Source organism: Chrysochloris asiatica, unplaced genomic scaffold (assembly GCF_000296735.1).
Source record: "Chrysochloris asiatica unplaced genomic scaffold, ChrAsi1.0 scaffold00069, whole genome shotgun sequence".
NCBI lineage: Eukaryota > Metazoa > Chordata > Mammalia > Afrosoricida > Chrysochloridae > Chrysochloris > Chrysochloris asiatica.
The window spans coordinates 4,394,994-4,412,446 of record NW_006408587.1 but is presented as its reverse complement, the minus strand read 5'-3'; the positions used below and the strand labels follow the sequence as shown (position 1 = coordinate 4,412,446).

The 17,453-nt window shown below is 42.4% G+C and overlaps 1 protein-coding gene and 1 pseudogene across 1 annotated transcript in view; one reads left to right on the top strand and one right to left on the bottom strand.

Annotated features, from left to right (window-relative positions):
* Window positions 1–10,744, bottom strand: part of EPB41L4B (erythrocyte membrane protein band 4.1 like 4B) — a 223,632-nt gene extending 212,888 nt beyond the window's left edge. Inside the window, exons 1-2 of the mRNA XM_006864734.1 lie at window positions 10,562–10,744; window positions 10,342–10,478 (exon numbers count right to left, since the gene is read on the bottom strand). Coding sequence (XP_006864796.1) covers window positions 10,342–10,478; window positions 10,562–10,744 — 320 coding nt within the window. The remainder of the gene's footprint in view (window positions 1–10,341; window positions 10,479–10,561) is intronic.
* A 5,753-nt stretch (window positions 10,745–16,497) lies between these two features.
* LOC102836193 lies at window positions 16,498–17,227 on the top strand (annotated as a pseudogene).
* Window positions 17,228–17,453: the final 226 nt, after the last annotated feature.

Below are 17,453 nucleotides of genomic sequence, written 5' to 3'. Positions count from 1 at the left end.
TACCTCCTCATTTCTTCCATTTGCTTTAGAATCTCTACGCTGGAGAGCACGTTTCAGTGTCTCTTCTGACATCCATTTTGACCTTTTTTCTTCTTTCTTATCTTATTAATGACTTTTTGCTTTCTTCCTGTATGATGTTCTTGATGTCATCCCACAACTCTTCTGTCTTCGGTCTTTAGTGTTTAATGTATCAAATCTGTTCTTCAGATGATCTCTAAATTCAGGTGGGATATATTTAAGGTCATATTTTGGCTTTTGTGGACTTGTTAACATTTTCTTCAGCTTCAGTTTGAATTTGCATATGAGTAATTGATGGTCTGGTCCATAGTCTGCCCCTGGCCTTTTTTTCACTGGTGATATGGAGCTTTTCCATCATCTGTTTCAGCAGATGTAGTCAATTTGATTTCTATATATTCCATGTGATGAGGGCCATGTGTATAGTCATCTCTTGTGCTGTCTAAAGAAGGCATTTGAAATGAACAAATCATTGATTTTGAAGAATGTTACCATGCATTCTTCAGCATCATTTCTATCACCAAGGCCATATTTTCCAACTACTGATCCTTCCTCTTTGCTGCCAACCTTTGCATTCCAATCACCAGTATTGATCAAGACATCTTGATTGCATGTTTGATCGATTTCAGATTGAAGAAGTTAGTAGAATTCTTCTATTTCATCCTCACTGGCTTTAGTGGTTGGTGCATAAGTTTGACTAATAGTGGTATTAACTGGGCTTCCCTGTAGACGCATGGATAGCATCCTATCACACACAGAATTATACCTCATGTATGATCTGGATATATTCTTTTTGACAATGAATACAACACCATTCCTCTTCAAATTGTTATTTCTGGCATAGTAAACCATGTGTTCATCAGATTCAAAATGGCCAATACCAGTCCATTTCAGCTCACTAATGCCTAAGATATTGATGTTTATGAGTTCCATTTCATTTTTGACAACTTCCAATTTTCCCAGATTCATACTTCGTACATTCCGTTTTCTGATTTTCAATGGATGTTTACAGCTGTTTCTCTTCATTTTGAGTTGTGCCCCATCAGCAAATGAAGGTCCCACGGGCTTTAATTCCATGGGCTTTACTCCATTTGCGTCATCACGGTCAACTCTACTTTGAGGAGGCAGCTCTTCCCCAGTCGCATTTTGAGTGCCTTCCAACCTGAGGGGCTCATTTTCCGACACTATATCTGACAGTGTTTCTCTGCTATTCATAAGGTTTTCATTGACTAAATATTCAGAAGTAGTTCGTCACTCCTTCCTAGTCTGTGTTCGTCTGGAAGCTCATCTGAAACATGTCCACCATGGGTGACCCTGCTGGTATTTAAATACTGGTGCCATAGCTTTCAGAATCACAGAAACTCAAGCTACCACAGTACGACAAACTGACAGACAGTGGTAGACTTTTGTGCATAGGCACTCATTATGTTTATGTGTTCAGGGCATCATCTCCAGCCAAATAATTGGCAAAACAATGCTCATCACCAAATTTTAGAGAAACCAATGGAGAGTTAATAAGACATCTAAGGTTTTAGATCCAGAAGTGACAACAGTGAAAGGATTCTTTGGTGACTATAACTAAGTCCCACATTTATAGTTTAACCAACCCTTTTACTTTGCTCATAACATGTTTCTGACTACCACCTCAACACCTAATCCCTAGATTCCCATTCCAAACATCTATCATCCAACTCTCTGTCTAGACTCAGGAGATCAAGATCTGAATGAATAAGTATTCCCCTTCCCTTTCCTTCTAGATGCCAGCCTTAGCAAGAGTGTCCTCCCGAGGATCCATTTACTCTCTAAAGAACATGCATCCTGCTTTAGGGAAGCTATATCTTCCCTTGTGGCTCTGGTAAACGTAATAACATTCATCCTGGAGATGCACACAGAGTGGAAGGGGGAAATTTATTAAAATACCCACATCTCCAGTGTTATTTATCCTTGGGTTACCATTTCCTAACCCTTTGGACATCCCTGATGAACTTGCCTATTCCTTACTGTCTGTTAGCTAACTGATTACCTTTGGTTTTCTCCACACAATGGGCTGAGTTAAGCAATGCTCAACAGAACTCTTTACAAGAGTGGAAATATTCTATATCCACCCGGCCCAATCTGGTAGTCCCTAGCTACATATGAGAGTAGTCTGTAGCTACATGTGACAGTAGAACACTTGAAATTTAGTTAGTGTAGTAACTAAAGAATTGATATCTAAGTGTGTTTCATTTTAATTTGAAATAGCCATTTGTGGCTTGTGGCAACTATATTGGATTGAATAGGACTAGACTTCACCCCCAATCCATCACCTACAATTGGCGAATCTCTCTAACTTCTGCTTTACTTTCATTAGGAGACTCTATCTCCAAGTAGCAATCCCTTTGACTCCATCCTAGACTGCTGACTCTAACCTTTCCACGCTCAGTCAAATATTACAGCTCTGATTCTTTTTGTCATCAAATCAACAACAAAGTGACATGGTAATGAAACGATATACAATAGAATGAATGCAAAACTAATGTTCTCCCATGTAAATTATCATATAATTCACAATAAAACATTAAAAAAAAAAAAAAAAGTGAAAAGCTCTACTTCTGCCAAGTTGGTCAAAACCAAGGTAAATGATTCTTTTGGGGAAAGCCTGTGGCAGCTAGGTTAGTGGTAGTGGTGGAATGTGTTTTTGTGAAATCTTATCACATCTCTGAGCAAACCACGGAAGTAGCATTCCAAAGTGTGGGTCTCATGACTCACCTGTGTTAATAATGCACAGCCAAGAGACAAGAAGAAAACACAGATACAGAAGAAACTTTCCACCATCTCCTTTTCCATTACAGACTTCAAGTCTCGGTGGAAGTCCAGCAAAGAGAATTTGAAACAAGCTAGTGTGGGTAGAGCCAGGTGCACATCAGTGGAAGATTAAGAGGGAAGAGACCTGTGAGGGGTCTCAGAAGTGCGCTGGTTGGAGAGGAGAGCACTGGTAGCCTTGTCAAGAAGACGGTCATAGAAAGAGCAAATGGACCATCTGGGCTTAAGAGAAAACTGGAGGCAGAGACATGGTCACTCCAGATCACTCATTTGAAAAGTTTAGCAGCAAAAACGAAGGCAAAGAAACCATTTGGGACTTCTGCTGAATTCTAGTCTGAGACTCACTTTTTCCATCTGTGAAATGGGTGAATAGCACCATCTGTGAAATGGGTGAATAGCACCATCTGTGAAATGGGTGAATATTCCCAAATGGGTGAATATTCCCAAGTTTTATTAAGACATGAAGATTAAAACAGATAACTGATAGAAAAAGAAAAGGCTTTTTAAGTTGCCAAATGCAAGGTGGGAAGAATGAGGGAATAGATTAGAAGCTAGAAGGAGCAAGGGGATTCAAACAAAGGTGGGTTTTCTGTTTAGCTTTCTGGCATGATTTTTAATTTTAATACTGAGGAGATGGATATCTATGAGGAGAAAAAACAAGCAGCCTGTGGAGAAGTTGAGCTGGAAGGTATGAGAGTAAGAGAACAAACGTACAAACGGCTTTGGGAGGAGAGAGTAGATGGCATTTTTTGAAGCTGGAGGGAAGCCTGGGTGTAGACAAGTCAGGTGGAGTTGAGAACCCACAAATACTTATCTCAGGTGTCCTGCTTTTACTCCCAGAGGAATAATAAAACTGATAGTACTTCTTTATACTGCACAGAGATTTATGGTCTTACTAAGTGCATTTACAGACAGCATTAAATTTACCCTTATGATAACCCGGTCAGGCAGGCATATTTATCCCAAGTTCATAGCCCAGGGAACTGGCTCTCTGAGAAGTTGAGGAACTTGCTCAAGTTTACATAGCTGGTAAGTGGCAATGTAGACTAGGACTCGCACCCTGGGATCCCACAGCTATTTTTCTAGGCTTCCTTCCCTCCCTCTCAGCCCTGTCTAAACTGAAACCCCACCCTTTCCTGAGGCCACTGGGCCTCCCACCCTCACTGACTCACAGGGAGGGGGCCCATACTCTTCTTTATTCCCCAGAGCCAATTTCTGACCGTCCAGGCTCCACCTGCTCTTTAATTTGTACTCTTTGAAATACCCTCCCTTCATCTCCCCCTCCCCCATCCTTTTGATGAAGCTGTTAGAAATAAAGGCAGAGGTTTTGATGCTATTAGGATAGGAGTTACCATGGGTCAAGCCCTGCCTGCCACTCCCCCCTGTGCCCGTGGGATTCCCAAGTGAAGCAAATACCACAGGCGTTAGCAACAAGCAGCAACAGACAAGCCTGCTTTGTTTTTTGCTGGGCCTGCCCAGCACCCAGGCTATCTGATAAAGTTGGGAAGGAGTCCAAGTCCCAGCCTCTCCCCAATCCCTCCTCTGGATCTAGGGCGTTTCCTCCTTCTGGTCAGTAGCAAGGGCAAGTGTACTTAGGTATGGGTGTAAGGGAGAGGACCTCACTCTTGCATGTCATTTTATTTTATGCTCAGTGACCCTACTCACAAGTAAACTTGCCCAAACTGGTGTCCAGGAGTTTGACCAGCCAGATGAGTATCCATCCTTGTAGGCTGGAGAGCTGAAATGAAATGTGAAGATTTTCCTGGTGTAGGGAGTAGGGTAGGGGCTTTCTCTGTCAATGACATCAGTTTAAGTTAGAAATATCATCACTCCCTCCACGTCTATACATTCATACCCAACATTTCCATCTCTACGGCCATCACATCCACCTCACCTGTAGTCTCTCCTTCTCTGATGTACTCCTCACCCAGCCCCCAGGTGGACCTTTCAGAGAAAGAAATGGGCCAAGTCATTTGTCCCCCTCGTCATAACCTTTTAGAGTACTGATGACAAGGGCTCTTGTTAAGTTGCCATGGGATGCTGGGACTCAAGGGACACTCCAAACACAATGCAATGAGGCAGCTGCTTGGTTTTGCACCATCTCAATGATGGGCTGTAGATCTGACCACTGTCAGGTTTTAATTGGCTAATTTCTAGAAGCAGATCACCAGGCCTTTCTTCCTAGTTTGTCTCAGTATAGAGTCTCTGCTGAAACCTGCTCAGCATAACAGAAACACACATCCTTCTCTTGACTGGTGGGTGGTGGCTGTGCCTGAGATACATTGGCTGGGAGTCAAACCTCTGATCTCTCTCATGGAAGGTGAGGATTCTGTCACTGAACCAGATTGAGAGCTACTTGTTCCCCTTCTCATCCCAACCCCCTGCAGGCCTGGCTGAGTGAATTCCTTCAGAAGTAGAGCAAGCCTGAGCCTGCTGTTCAAGCAGTATCAGAGAATCCTGCCAGAAGGGGGTGTGGAGGACGGAGACAGAACAAAAGCATACCTGAAGACTGGGGAAGGTGCCTGGTGAGTGGTCCTGGGTATGTGTTCAACAGCTTTCCTTACCAGTTACCTCAGAGATTGGCTGTTGCTTCTTAATCTTGTCTACCCTCTCTCACCACCACACTTCCTCTTTGGTGGGTGAATGCCCACTGGATACTGGAAACACTGGGCTTTGAAAAACTAAGTCTGAGAGCTAATCCTACCCATGTCTACTCACTGACCCCTAACCTCAGTTAAGCTCTAGGCCACTCAGGCAGTGAGGTGGCAAAGAAACAATTTGGGACTTCTACTGAATTCTAGTCTGAGATTCACTTCTTCTCCCTGGCCTTCATGTCTTGACAGTTCTCTTTTGCTCTGTGTGTCTGTGTTACTATCACACACATTCACACACAGTTGCTGGCATGTACAGATGTTCACTCAGTGACCATGGTTATCAAGCCTGTGTGGGCACCAGGCAGTCCAGGAGCACTAGGACGGTGGCCTTGGAGTCATGGCTTGCACGTTACTGCTGGTGTGACCTTGGGTACTGGATTTGAGTCCTTCCTCACACCTTAGTTTCTCATCTGTTAACAGGGCATAATCATAGTATTGCCATCACAGGCCTGATGTGAAGAATAATAAATGTGAAGCGTGCAGACTATGACTACAAAAGATAAGTTCTCCATAAATGTGAATGGTTGTTATGCTACTGTTCATGCTATTATTGACAATTTTATAACCATTTTTAAAAACCTACCAGAAACCTGGGTCAGAGCCCAGCTGTCCTGGAGGGAGGAAAGGGCCCCAGCCTTGGGCATGTGGGTAGAAGTGAAATCGGCAGCCCAGAGTCTTTGGCCTGTGGGTTGGCAGGACTGTGCAAGAGCTGGGGGAAAAGAGAGAGCAAGGGGGCCGGGGAAGAGAGAAAGTGAGAAGAAATATAGAGAACCAGCTTCCAGGGAACAGAAACCCTGCAAACCGGTCTGGGCAGTCCTTGAGCCAGGCAGGTCAGCTGGTGAGCATGGGCTCCCAGAGGGAGCAGCCCCTAGCTGTGAGAGGGAACCAGCTGTCCCTTGAGTGATGCCCAAGGCCTCCCCACCCTGCCTGGGAGGTGCTGCCAGGGGCCTGTAGACCTGGCCTATGATCGGAGTCAGATTACCCAAGAAGCAAGGAAAGCACAAGCTTCCTCTTGCTTGCTTATTAATCTGTAATGAACAACTTCACATTTATTTATCGCACCAGAGATTCTGCTTTTAGGTGTAGCTGGCATCTCTTTCTTTCCCAACTCCACAGCACCTTGCTACAGAATTAAACTTCTTCAAATTGATAAGCCATGGCAGGAACAGAAAACCCAGTAAGCAAGGCAATCAGAGGTTTACTTGTGTTTATTTACTAATCTGTTAGTAGTCTACTGTTTTACTTGGGCTTCATGTGGTGATTAGTAAGTGCAAGTAAGTCCATGCCTACCTTGCTTAAAGGGTACTCCACGCCTGTCCATGACAGCCCCTTCTGGCTCTAGGTGACAGACACGGAGGGTCTGCTTTAGGAAGAACTGACCACAAACTCTATGAAAAGCCATACCACTTAAAGTCCACCAGAGCTGGATTCTAAACTGATTCCACCATTTCCAGTGTGCTCTTGGACAAGTTTATCAGGTGCTCTGTACCTCAGTTGTTTTATCATTTACTTGGGAGTAAACAAAGGAGAGAGTAAATGATATATATTCAGGAAGTGCCTGGGCACGCAATAGATGCTCAGATGTGTATATCCTTTGTTGCGTCTTATTTCCCCAAAATGAAAAATAGCTTTATCTTTACCCTGCTTAATGCATGCCGGTATTTTGTGATGTTTTATTTCTGAAATAGAGGATAAGCAGTCTCCAGTTTATGGCTGAGATCCAATCCTAAGTGTGTCTTTAAGTCAAATTTGTAGGTAAGTTGGAACAGGAGCTTTGTGCATTGTTAGATGCTGTTGAGTCAGTTACAACTCACAGTGGTCCTACACATAATAGAATGAAACACTGCTCAGTCCCGCACCAGCCTTACAGTGGTTGTTATGTTTGAGCCCATTGTATTTTTGTTTTGTTTTTTAAACTTTTTATTGTGAGTTGAGTAAAGGCTTACAGAACAGATCAGTCCCACTCAACAAATCATACACATTGTGTCATTACAATGACTGCAATCCCTTCCTTGTACCATCGGGTAACAAACAGTATTTACCTCTATTCACTTTAACACTTGCCCTCCTCCCTGTGTCTTCCACCACTTTCATCTTTCCTGTGCCAGCCTCCCTCTTGAGCCCATTGTTTTTGCCACGGTGTCAATCCATCTCATTGGGGTCTTCCTTTTTCTTGCTAACCCTTAACTTTACTAAGCATGATATGTTCTTCTCCAGGGACTGGTGCTACCTGATAGCATGTCCAAGTTTAAGAGACAAAATCTTGCCATCTTGACTTCTGAGGAGCATTCTGACAGGTCTTCTGGTAACACATAGTACTTTCAAAAGTCTTCTCTAACACCATAACTCATGGATCCTTTTAGGGTCTCCCCTATTAATTGTTCAATTTTCACATGCATATAAGGCTATTGAAAATACTATGGCTTGGGTCAGTCCCACCTTAGTCCTCAAACTAATATCTTTGCTCTTTAATACTTCAAAGGGGTCTTTTGCCCCAGATTTGCCTAATGCAATACATCATTTGATTTCTTGACTGATGCTTTCATGAGTGTTGATTGTGAATCCAAACAAAATGAAGTCGTTGACAGTTTCAATCTTTGCTCCATTTATCATGGTGTTATTTATTGGTTCAGTTTTTTGTTTTCTTTATATTGAGGTACACTCCATACTGAAGGTTGCAGTCTTTAATCTTCACCAGTAAGTTTTTCAAGTCCTCTTCACTTCTGGTAAGCAAGGTTGTGTCACCTGCATATTGCAGGTTGTCAATGAGTCTTCATCCAAACCTTATGCCATGTTCTTCTTCATATAATCCAGCTTCTCCAATTGTTTGCTCAGCATATGGATTGAATAAATATGGTGAAAGGATGCAACCTAGAACACGCTTTTCCTGGTTTTAAATGATTCAGTAGCCCATGCTCTGTTCTAACAATTGCCTCTTAGTCTATGTACAGGTTCCTCATAAGCACACATTCTTCACAATTTTTTCCATAATTCATCATGATCCACAGTCAAAAACCTTTGCATAGTCAATAAAGCACAACTACACATATTTCTGACTTTCTATGCTTTCAGCCAAGATCCATCAGATGGTACCAGTGATACCCCTTTTCCAGGTCCTGTTCTGAATCCAGCTTGAATTTCTGACAGTTTCCTATTGTTGTACTGTTGAAACTTTTAATTATTCTCAGCAAAGTTTTACTTGCATGTGATAGTAATGATTTTGTTCTATGATTTCCACATTCCACTGGGTCACCTCTCTTTGGAATGGGCACATATATGAATCTCTTCCAATCTGTTGGCCAAGTACCTGTCTTTCAAATTTCTTGGCATAGATGAGTGAGAGCCTGCTGTGTTGCATCAGTTTGTTGAAAGATTTCAATTTGTATTCCATTAGTTCCTGGAGCCTTGTTTTTTGCCAGTGCCTTCCTCAGTGCTATTTGGACTTATTCCATCAATTCCATAAGTTCTTGATCAGCTGCTACTTTTGAAATGGTTGAACTTTGAACTTTGTTTGTTGTTGTTATGGTGACGCTGTGTATTCCTTCTATCTTCATTTGATGCTTTCTGTGTTAGTCAGTATTTTGTGTACGTTGTTGTTGTTAAGTGCCATTGAGTTGGTTCCAACTCATAGTGACCCTGCATCTTGTGTAGGGTTTCTGAGGATAAGCTGGTGGGTTTGAACCAGCAACCTTGTGGTTAGCAGTTCAGTACTTTATCCTACAGCACCACACCAGGAGCCCTTCAATATTGCAGCAGTTTTTGTTCAGTGCTTTTGGCGTTAGAAATACTGAGCGTGTTTTTCCCTTTTGGTTTTCTAACACCAGGTCTTTGCACATTTCATTATAATACTTTATCTTCTCATGATGTCCTTTGAAATTTTCTGTTCAGCTCTTTTACTTCTTCATTTCTTCCATTTGCTTTAGCTTTTCTGTGCTCAAGAACAAGTTTCAGAGTCTCTTCTGACATATATTTTGGTCTGCTCTGTCTTTCCTGTTGTTTTAATGATCTTTTGTTTTCTTCTGTATGATGTTCTTGATGTCCCACAACTCTTCTGGTTTTCAGTCATTAGCATCTAATGCATCAAATCACTTCTTAAGACAGTTTATCGATTCAGTTGGAGTATCTTCAAGGTCATATTTTGGCTCTTGTGGACTTGCTTTCATTTTCTCTCGGTTTAGCCTGAGCTTGCATATGAGTAATTGATGGTCTGTTCTGCAGTCTGGTCCTGGTCTTGTTTTGACTGATGGTATGGAGCTTCTCCACTGTCTCTTTCCACTGATGCAGTCCTTTGATTCCTGTGTGGTACATGTGTATGGTCACCTTTTATATTGTTAGAAACAGGCAGTAAATAAGTCGTTGGTCTTATAAAATTCTGTCATACAATCTCCAGCATAATTTTTTTTATCACCATAGCCATATTAGAACCTTCCTCTTTGTTTCCAACTTCTTTAATTCTATCACCAGTTATTGTCAATGCATCTTTTTTTTTTTTTAGAATAAACACCTTTAATACATGTGCTGGATGTGAGGGAGGAGTCTTTATTTGCCTTTCCAGACCTTGATTTTCCTCAGCTAGAACTCCAGCTCCTTGCCCTCTAGAACACAGCCATCTGCTCGGCCACACTGGCCTGGTCTTGAAGCGATACATGCAAGAAGCCTGCCCTGCTGGAGCTGCGCCTCCAGAAGACTGCGGATTTTTTTTTTTTTTCCTTAAATGTTTTATTGTGAATTATGTGATAGTTTACATGGGAGAACATTCGTTTTATATTCATTCTATTGTATATCGTCTCATTGCCATGGTTACAAAGACTGCTGATTTTTGCTTTCTTTTTCCTTTCATCGTATTTTTTTCTGAATTGTCTTTGATCACTTTTTGTTTAATATCTCTTCCTCTTCAGGAGTCAGTTTGGCTCCCTTCTTGCTGCCCAGATGCAGTGCATAGTGGGACTCGTACCACTGCCGGTACGGTGTGCTGTCGATGAGCACAATGCAGTTCTTCACTAGCGTCTTGGTGTGGACGCATTGTAGGCAACATCAATGATCCTTGTTTTCCGGGTACAACACTCAGAGCCCTAAGAGAAGTTCCCCACATCCAGCCTCAGGGCCCGGTACTTCTCGTTGCCTCCTCTAACACGTACTGTGTGTATGGAGCAGGGGCCGATCTTAGTGTTGGCAGCCGGATGTCCCAGCTCATACTTCCGCTTCTTGTGGTAGGGCTTTCTCTTGCCCCCAGTCTTGCAGAGCTTGTGCCAGTTGTCCCGAGAGATACCCATTGCTCGGAGCTGGCTGGAAAGAGCTATCAATGTATCTTGATTGCATGTTTGATCAGTTTCAGATTGAAGAACTTGGTAGAACTTTTCAATTTCATCATCACTGACTTTAGTGGTTGGTGTGTAAATTTTAATAATAGTCTTCCTTGTTGGTTTAAAGTACTGTTGAGTTAGTTCTGACTCATGGTGACCCTGTATAGGGTTTCTAAAGAGCAGGTAGTGAGTTTGAATTGGTGATCTTATGTTTCATAGTCCATTTCTGGCCCTATAGTGCCACAGCAGGAGGAATCCTGTTCTTCCTTATAGGTGTATGGACATGATCCTATCACAGGCAGCATTTGTCCTTCAAGATAGTTCTTGCAATGTTCTTATTGATCATAAATTTGACACCATTTCAAAACAGGCAATAGTAGTCCATTCTAGTTCACATCTTGTTGTTGTTAAGTGCCATCGAGTTGGTTCTGACTCATAACAACCCAGTATAGGGTTTCCAATGAGCAGCTGGTGAGTTTGAACTGCCAATCTTGTGGTTCAAATGCACCTTACAGTCCTGTGCTTATCTTACATCACCATGATAACAAGGATATTGATCTTTATGTATTCCATTTCATTTTGACAATGTCCAATTTTCTTAGATTCATACTTTGTATATTCCGTGTTCTGATTATTAATGGATATTTGCAGCAGCTGCTTTTCCTCATTTGAATACATGTAGGTCCTGAAAGATTGCTCGATTCACCTTGTTATGGTGAACTCTACTTTGAGGAGGCAACTCTTCCCCAGTTGTATTTTGAGTGTCTTCAGCCTGAGAGGCTCACTTTCCAGCACTATATCTGACAATATTCTACTGCTGTTCATAATGTTTTCATCTTCCTGCACAATGTCTGACAATGTTCTGCTGCTCTGCATAAAGTTTTCAGTGATTAAACATTCAGAAATAGTCTTCCTTTCCTTCTTTTTAGTCTGTCTTAGTCTGGAAGCTCCATTGAAACCTATCTGCCATAGGTGACCCTGCTGGTATATAAAATACCGGTGGCATAGCTTCTAGCATCACAGTAGTACACAAGCCACCACAGTGACAACATAACCTTGATCCAGTGTCAGGGAGTTTCTCAGGGGTGGGGACTGCAACACTTTGTTTCTTACAAAAGATAAAAGGAGAAAGAAGTGAGCAGAGGAGGGACCGACTATCATCAAGAAAAAAGAACCCAGAATGGAGTGCATTCTTGGACTTGGGCTTCCTGCACTGTGAAGCAACTGCATCCAGGGGAAGACTGATGCCAAGACACATGAAGATCTCCAAGGAATGCTGGGCCTACAGATGCCAAAAGGAAACAATGGCCTTTCCGCAGAACCAGTGCTCTGAATTCTGACTTTTAGCCTTTGGAACGGAGAGAATAAATTTCTGTTTGTTAAAGCTATCCATTTGTGATATTTCTGTTATAGCAGCACTAGAGAACAAAGACCATCCGTCTCCAATAAGAGTTTCCATCCTGAGTAATTTTACATGTCTCCTTCCCTCTTATCCCTCCCTCTCTGTCATTTCCAGTATCAGCTTCTGCTTCTAGTTTAGAGTCCAGGGAGGGAAGCCTGATTGGTCTAGAATATCCTATTGTGGCAGGGGATAGGTCACTGACCAGCCTTTATGCTGGGCTCCCCTGGGGTTAACATCCACTCTTGATCGAACCAACTCTAGGCAGTTGGCCAAGGTAGTACAGAATAGAGTTCCTGGGGCCTCTGTCTTCTCAGCAGGGCCTCTCCATGGGACTGTAGGCCTTGATTGCAAAGGTAACCATGAAAATGTCCTGTGGATCTTTCTGGGGAAAAGAAGAGTGTGTGATCCCTCTGAAAAGAAAATCAGGCTGAATCTTTACATTGAGTCACAGAAGAAAATCTTATGAGCAAACCTGTCTTTCTGGGCCAAGTACTCTAACAGAGAGCAATAAATATTCAGCAGCATTTCATAAACAACCACTGAGACAATTAGCAAATATAACATTCAGTAGCATAGACTTTGGCCTCCTACAAATTTCAAAAATTCAAGTCAGGGGTTTCCCAAATTATTTTAGCAAATTAGCAGTTTGGAATATCACGCTCAGCTTCAGAAATCCTTGCCAACCTCATCCTGCTCAGAGAAAGTGGAGAGTGTGCTATTTCTTCTTGCTGAAGTTAGGCCAGTATAGCAGAGTTAATTGAGGAGAGGCTCAGCAATGGAGCTGCCATTGCTGAATATGAGCATTGAATATCCAGGGAATCAAGAGAAAAGAGGAAACTGAGAAGAGCTGAAGCCGACCTCACTCCCTCAGCATCTCAAGGCCAACACACTTGCTGTGCTTGCTTCTGAAATGTGACTAATGAAATTAAAATTAATTAAGCAGAAATAAAATATAGAATTCAAATCCTTCGCACTGTTGTTGTTAAGTGTCGTTGAATCAGTTCTGACTCATAGCGGCCCTGTATAGGGTTTCCAAGGAGCAGCTGGTAAGCTTGAACCACCAGCCATGGGGTTCAAACTGACACATTTCAAGTGCTCAGTAGTCATAAGTGTCTAGAGGACAGTGCAAAGATCTAACATTTGCATCATAGCAGACAGTTCTGCTGAAGTGTAAGCCAAATCTCAGAAGGGCTAATTCGTAGGATTCCCAGGGTCTTTTCATTTATCCCCACTACTCTATTCTTCCTGTGTTGATCACTTTGTGCCCACATTGTGGATACAGATGTTATAAAGCCAATATATAAATCTCTTGATAGTTTGTGCTAGGAGACCGAAAGAGATCAGAGCATGAAAAGTCCTTGGAGGAGGTACACTGATCTGTTAGAACACTACTCGGGTTTCCTGGATAGAGACCTCTATCTCTACAGGGCCTGAAGTTAATTATTCCCCCTTTCTTGTCTTTTCTAGTAATGCAGTCATAGTCTTCATTTCAGTGTGCCAGGATTGAGTTCCATGCACAGCCATAATAAGGAAGAGTGAGCTCAAATGGAAGACTATAGACGCAATTCAATAGAATGCCAACAGACTGTAATCAATATTACTAATGTCAGTGGGTCCTGGTGTGGCACTGTAGGATAAGCACTAGGCTGCTAACTACAAGGTCAGTGATTCAAACCTACCAGCTAACCCTGAGAAGCCCTCTGCAGGATCTCTATGCAGGAGTTGGACCACTGCTTCTCTGATGGCTTGTCCTACTGTGGTGGCTTGTGCATTGCTGGATGCTGGAAGCTATGCCATCGGTGTTTTAAATACTAGCACGGTCGCCCATGGTAGACAGGTTTCAGTGGAGCTGCCTGACTAAGACAGACTAGGAAGAAGGAGAAGTGGACCATTTCTGAATGGTTAGCCAATAAAAACCTTATGAATAACAGTAGAGCACTGTCAGATACAGTGCCAGAGGATGAGCCCTTCAGCTTGGAAGGCACTCAAAATAAGACGAGGGGCCCTCTTTCACTTCAGCAAGGTGGCCAAGTGGCAGATGTAGAGATGCAGATCTTTGTAAAGACTGTCACTCTCAAAACTGAGTCCAGTGACACCATGGAGAATGCCAAAGCCAAAATCTAAGACAAGGAGGGCACTCCACCCCCCACCCCCACCCCTCACCCCCACCCTCGACCAGCAATGTCTGAGTTTTGTGGGTAAATAGCTGGAGCATGGCCACACTCTCTCAGACTGCAACATCCAGAAAGAGTTCACTCTGTACCTGGTGCTGTGTCTGTGAGGTGGCATTGCAGAGCCTTCCTGGTGCCAGGTTGCCCAGAAACAATGGTGACAAGATGATCTGCTGCAAGTGCTACACTCCCCTTAACCCCTGTGCTGCCAACAGTCACAAGAAGTGCAGCCACACCAACAACCTGCACTTTAAGAAGGTCACATAAGGCACCTCTTTTCTCATTCCCCGGGCTCCCATTGGTGGAGTTCTCCCAAGCTCCATGGCCCTCAATAAAATCTCACTTTTATTGAACCAAAAGCAAAAAAACAAAAAACAAATAAACAAAAAACCCAATTAGGAAGAGCTGCCTTCCCAAGGTTGAGTCGACCTTAATGATGTGATTAGAACAAAGCTTTTGGTACCTTCATTTGCTGATGGGGCACAACTCAAAATGTGAAGAAACAGCTGCAAACATCCATTAATAATCGGAACATGGAATGTATGATGCATGTTGTTGTATGAAGCATAAATCTAGGAAAATTGGATGTTGTCAAAAATGAAATAGACTGAACAAAGTCTGATATGTAAGGCATTAGTGAGCTGGAATGGACAGGTATTGGCCATTCTGAATCCAACTATCATGGTTTACTATACTGGGAATGACAGATTGAAGAGGAATGATGTCACATTCATCATCAAAAAGAGCATATCAAGATATGTCTTGAAGTATAACACTGTCTGTGATAGGATAATAATATCCATACACCTACAAGGAAAACCAGTTAATATCACTATTATTCAAATTTATGCACCAACCACTAGCACTAACGTTGTTGTTGTTGTTGTTATGTGCCGTGGAGTCAGTTCCAACTCATAGCGACCCTGTACAGGGTTTCTGAGGCTGTTAATCTTTACGGGAGCAGAACGCCTCATCTTTCTCCCACGGAACAGCTGGTAGTTTTGAACTGCTGACCTTGTGGTTCGCAGCCCGATCCGTAACCACTATGCTACCAGAGTTCCCTAGCAATGATGAAATTGAAGAATTCTTCCAAGTTCTTCAATCTGAACTAGATCAAGCATGCAATCAAGATACATTGATAATTACTTATGTTTGGAATGCAAACGTTGGAAACAAAGAATAAGGATCAGTAGTTGGAAAATGCAGCTTTGGTGATAGAAATGATGCTAGAGATCACATTATAGATTTTTACAAGACCGATGATTTATTCACTGCAAATACCATTTTCAGTAACATAAAATACAATCATACATGTGAACCAGATGGAATACAGGTATCAAATTGATGATTTCTATGGGAAGAAATGATGGAGAAGCTCCATATCATCAGCTCAAACAAGGCCAAGGGCAGACTGTGGAATGCACATCATCAATTGTTCAGATACAAGTTCTGACTGAAACTGAAGAAAATTAAAACAAGTCCACAAGAGTCAAAATATGACATTGACTATTTCCCGCCTGAATCTATAGACCATCTCAAGGAGAGATCTGATGCTTTAGACATTAATGACAAAACCAGAATAATTATGGGATGACATTAAAAAAAAAAAATCATACATGAAGAAAACAATTGATCATTAAAAAGACAGAAGAAAAAGAAAAGACCAAAATAGATGTCAGAAGAGACTCTGAAACTTGTTCTTGAGTGCAGCAAAGCTAAAGTAAATAAGAAATGAGGAAATAAAGAGCTGAGCAGAACATTTCAAAGGACAGCTCAAGAAGACAAAGTGCAGTATTATAATGAAATGTGCAGTATCTGGAGTTAGAAAACCAAAAGGGAAGAACAGACTCAGCATTTTTTAAGCTTAAATAATTGAGTAAAAGCTCCAAGTTTCAACTTGCAACACTGAAAGTTTCTATATGGAGTCCTAATGTGGCACTATAGGATAAGCCCTGGGCTGCTAACCGCAAGGTTGGTGGTTCAGACCCAACAGCACTACACTGCTCCTCAGAAACCCTATACAGGTTGATATGAGTTGAAACAGACTGAATGGCACTTAACAACAACAGCAAAACGGTGACTGATGAAGGCGGCATCAAAAGATGATGAAGTAGGGGGTGCGCATGAGCAGTAGCCACAGTGTTGGAAAGATGGCAGAGGAAGAGGCAAGAAAAAACATTCTGTTGGTTCCAGAAAATCTCCTGAAAAAGAGGAAGGCTTATCAGGCTCTCAAAGCCACCCAGGCAAAGCAGACACTTTTGGAAAAGAAGAAACAAGAAAGAGGAAGGTCTCAGGTTTAAGCGACTGGAATCGTTCCTACTTGATTCCCAGCAACAGCAACATGACATCAGACGACTAGAAACCTCATGGCTTGGAAGTGCCAGATGAACATCCCCTGACCTCTGCAGTACAAATCCAGAGAATTAATGGGGTGGGTTTTCTGGTGCAGAAGATGATTGTAAGACTTCTTCTAAAGAAGATTTTCAGTGGTGTCTTTGTTAAGTTGAACCCCCAAAGCGTAAAAATGTAGCGTACTATAGTGGAACCTTATATGACATGGGGATTTCCAAAACTAATGTCTGTTCAGGAACTCATCCTGAAACATGGACAAGCCAATGTCAAGAATAAGACCATTGCGCTGACAGACAACGCAGTGATTAAGGAGCCTCTGGGGAAGTTTGATGTCATTTGCTTGGAAGATCTCATTCATGAAATTGCCTTCCTGGGGAAGTATTTCCAGGTGGTCTTACAATTCTTGTGTCCTTTCCATCTCTCTGTGGCCCATCACGCTACCAAGAATAAAGTGGGTTTCTTACAGAGATGGGCTCACCTGGCTATCATGGTGAACGAATCAATCAACTCATCAGGCACCTGAACTAGACCCAGGATGTCTGAAAGCAGAGAGGAGGTATGTGTTTCCATGTTCTGAAACGTCATTGAGTGCTTTAAAAGAGATTGTTTCTACTGTCTTCTGAAACAAGGGGAAAAGACAGCAGGTGGGGGGCATGACAGGCACCTCCCACGTCACAGCTCAGTCCCAGGGGAAAATGCCAGTGTTTTCCACTTGGACACTTCCTCCTCTGGAATCAGCAAAGGACTTGTAGTT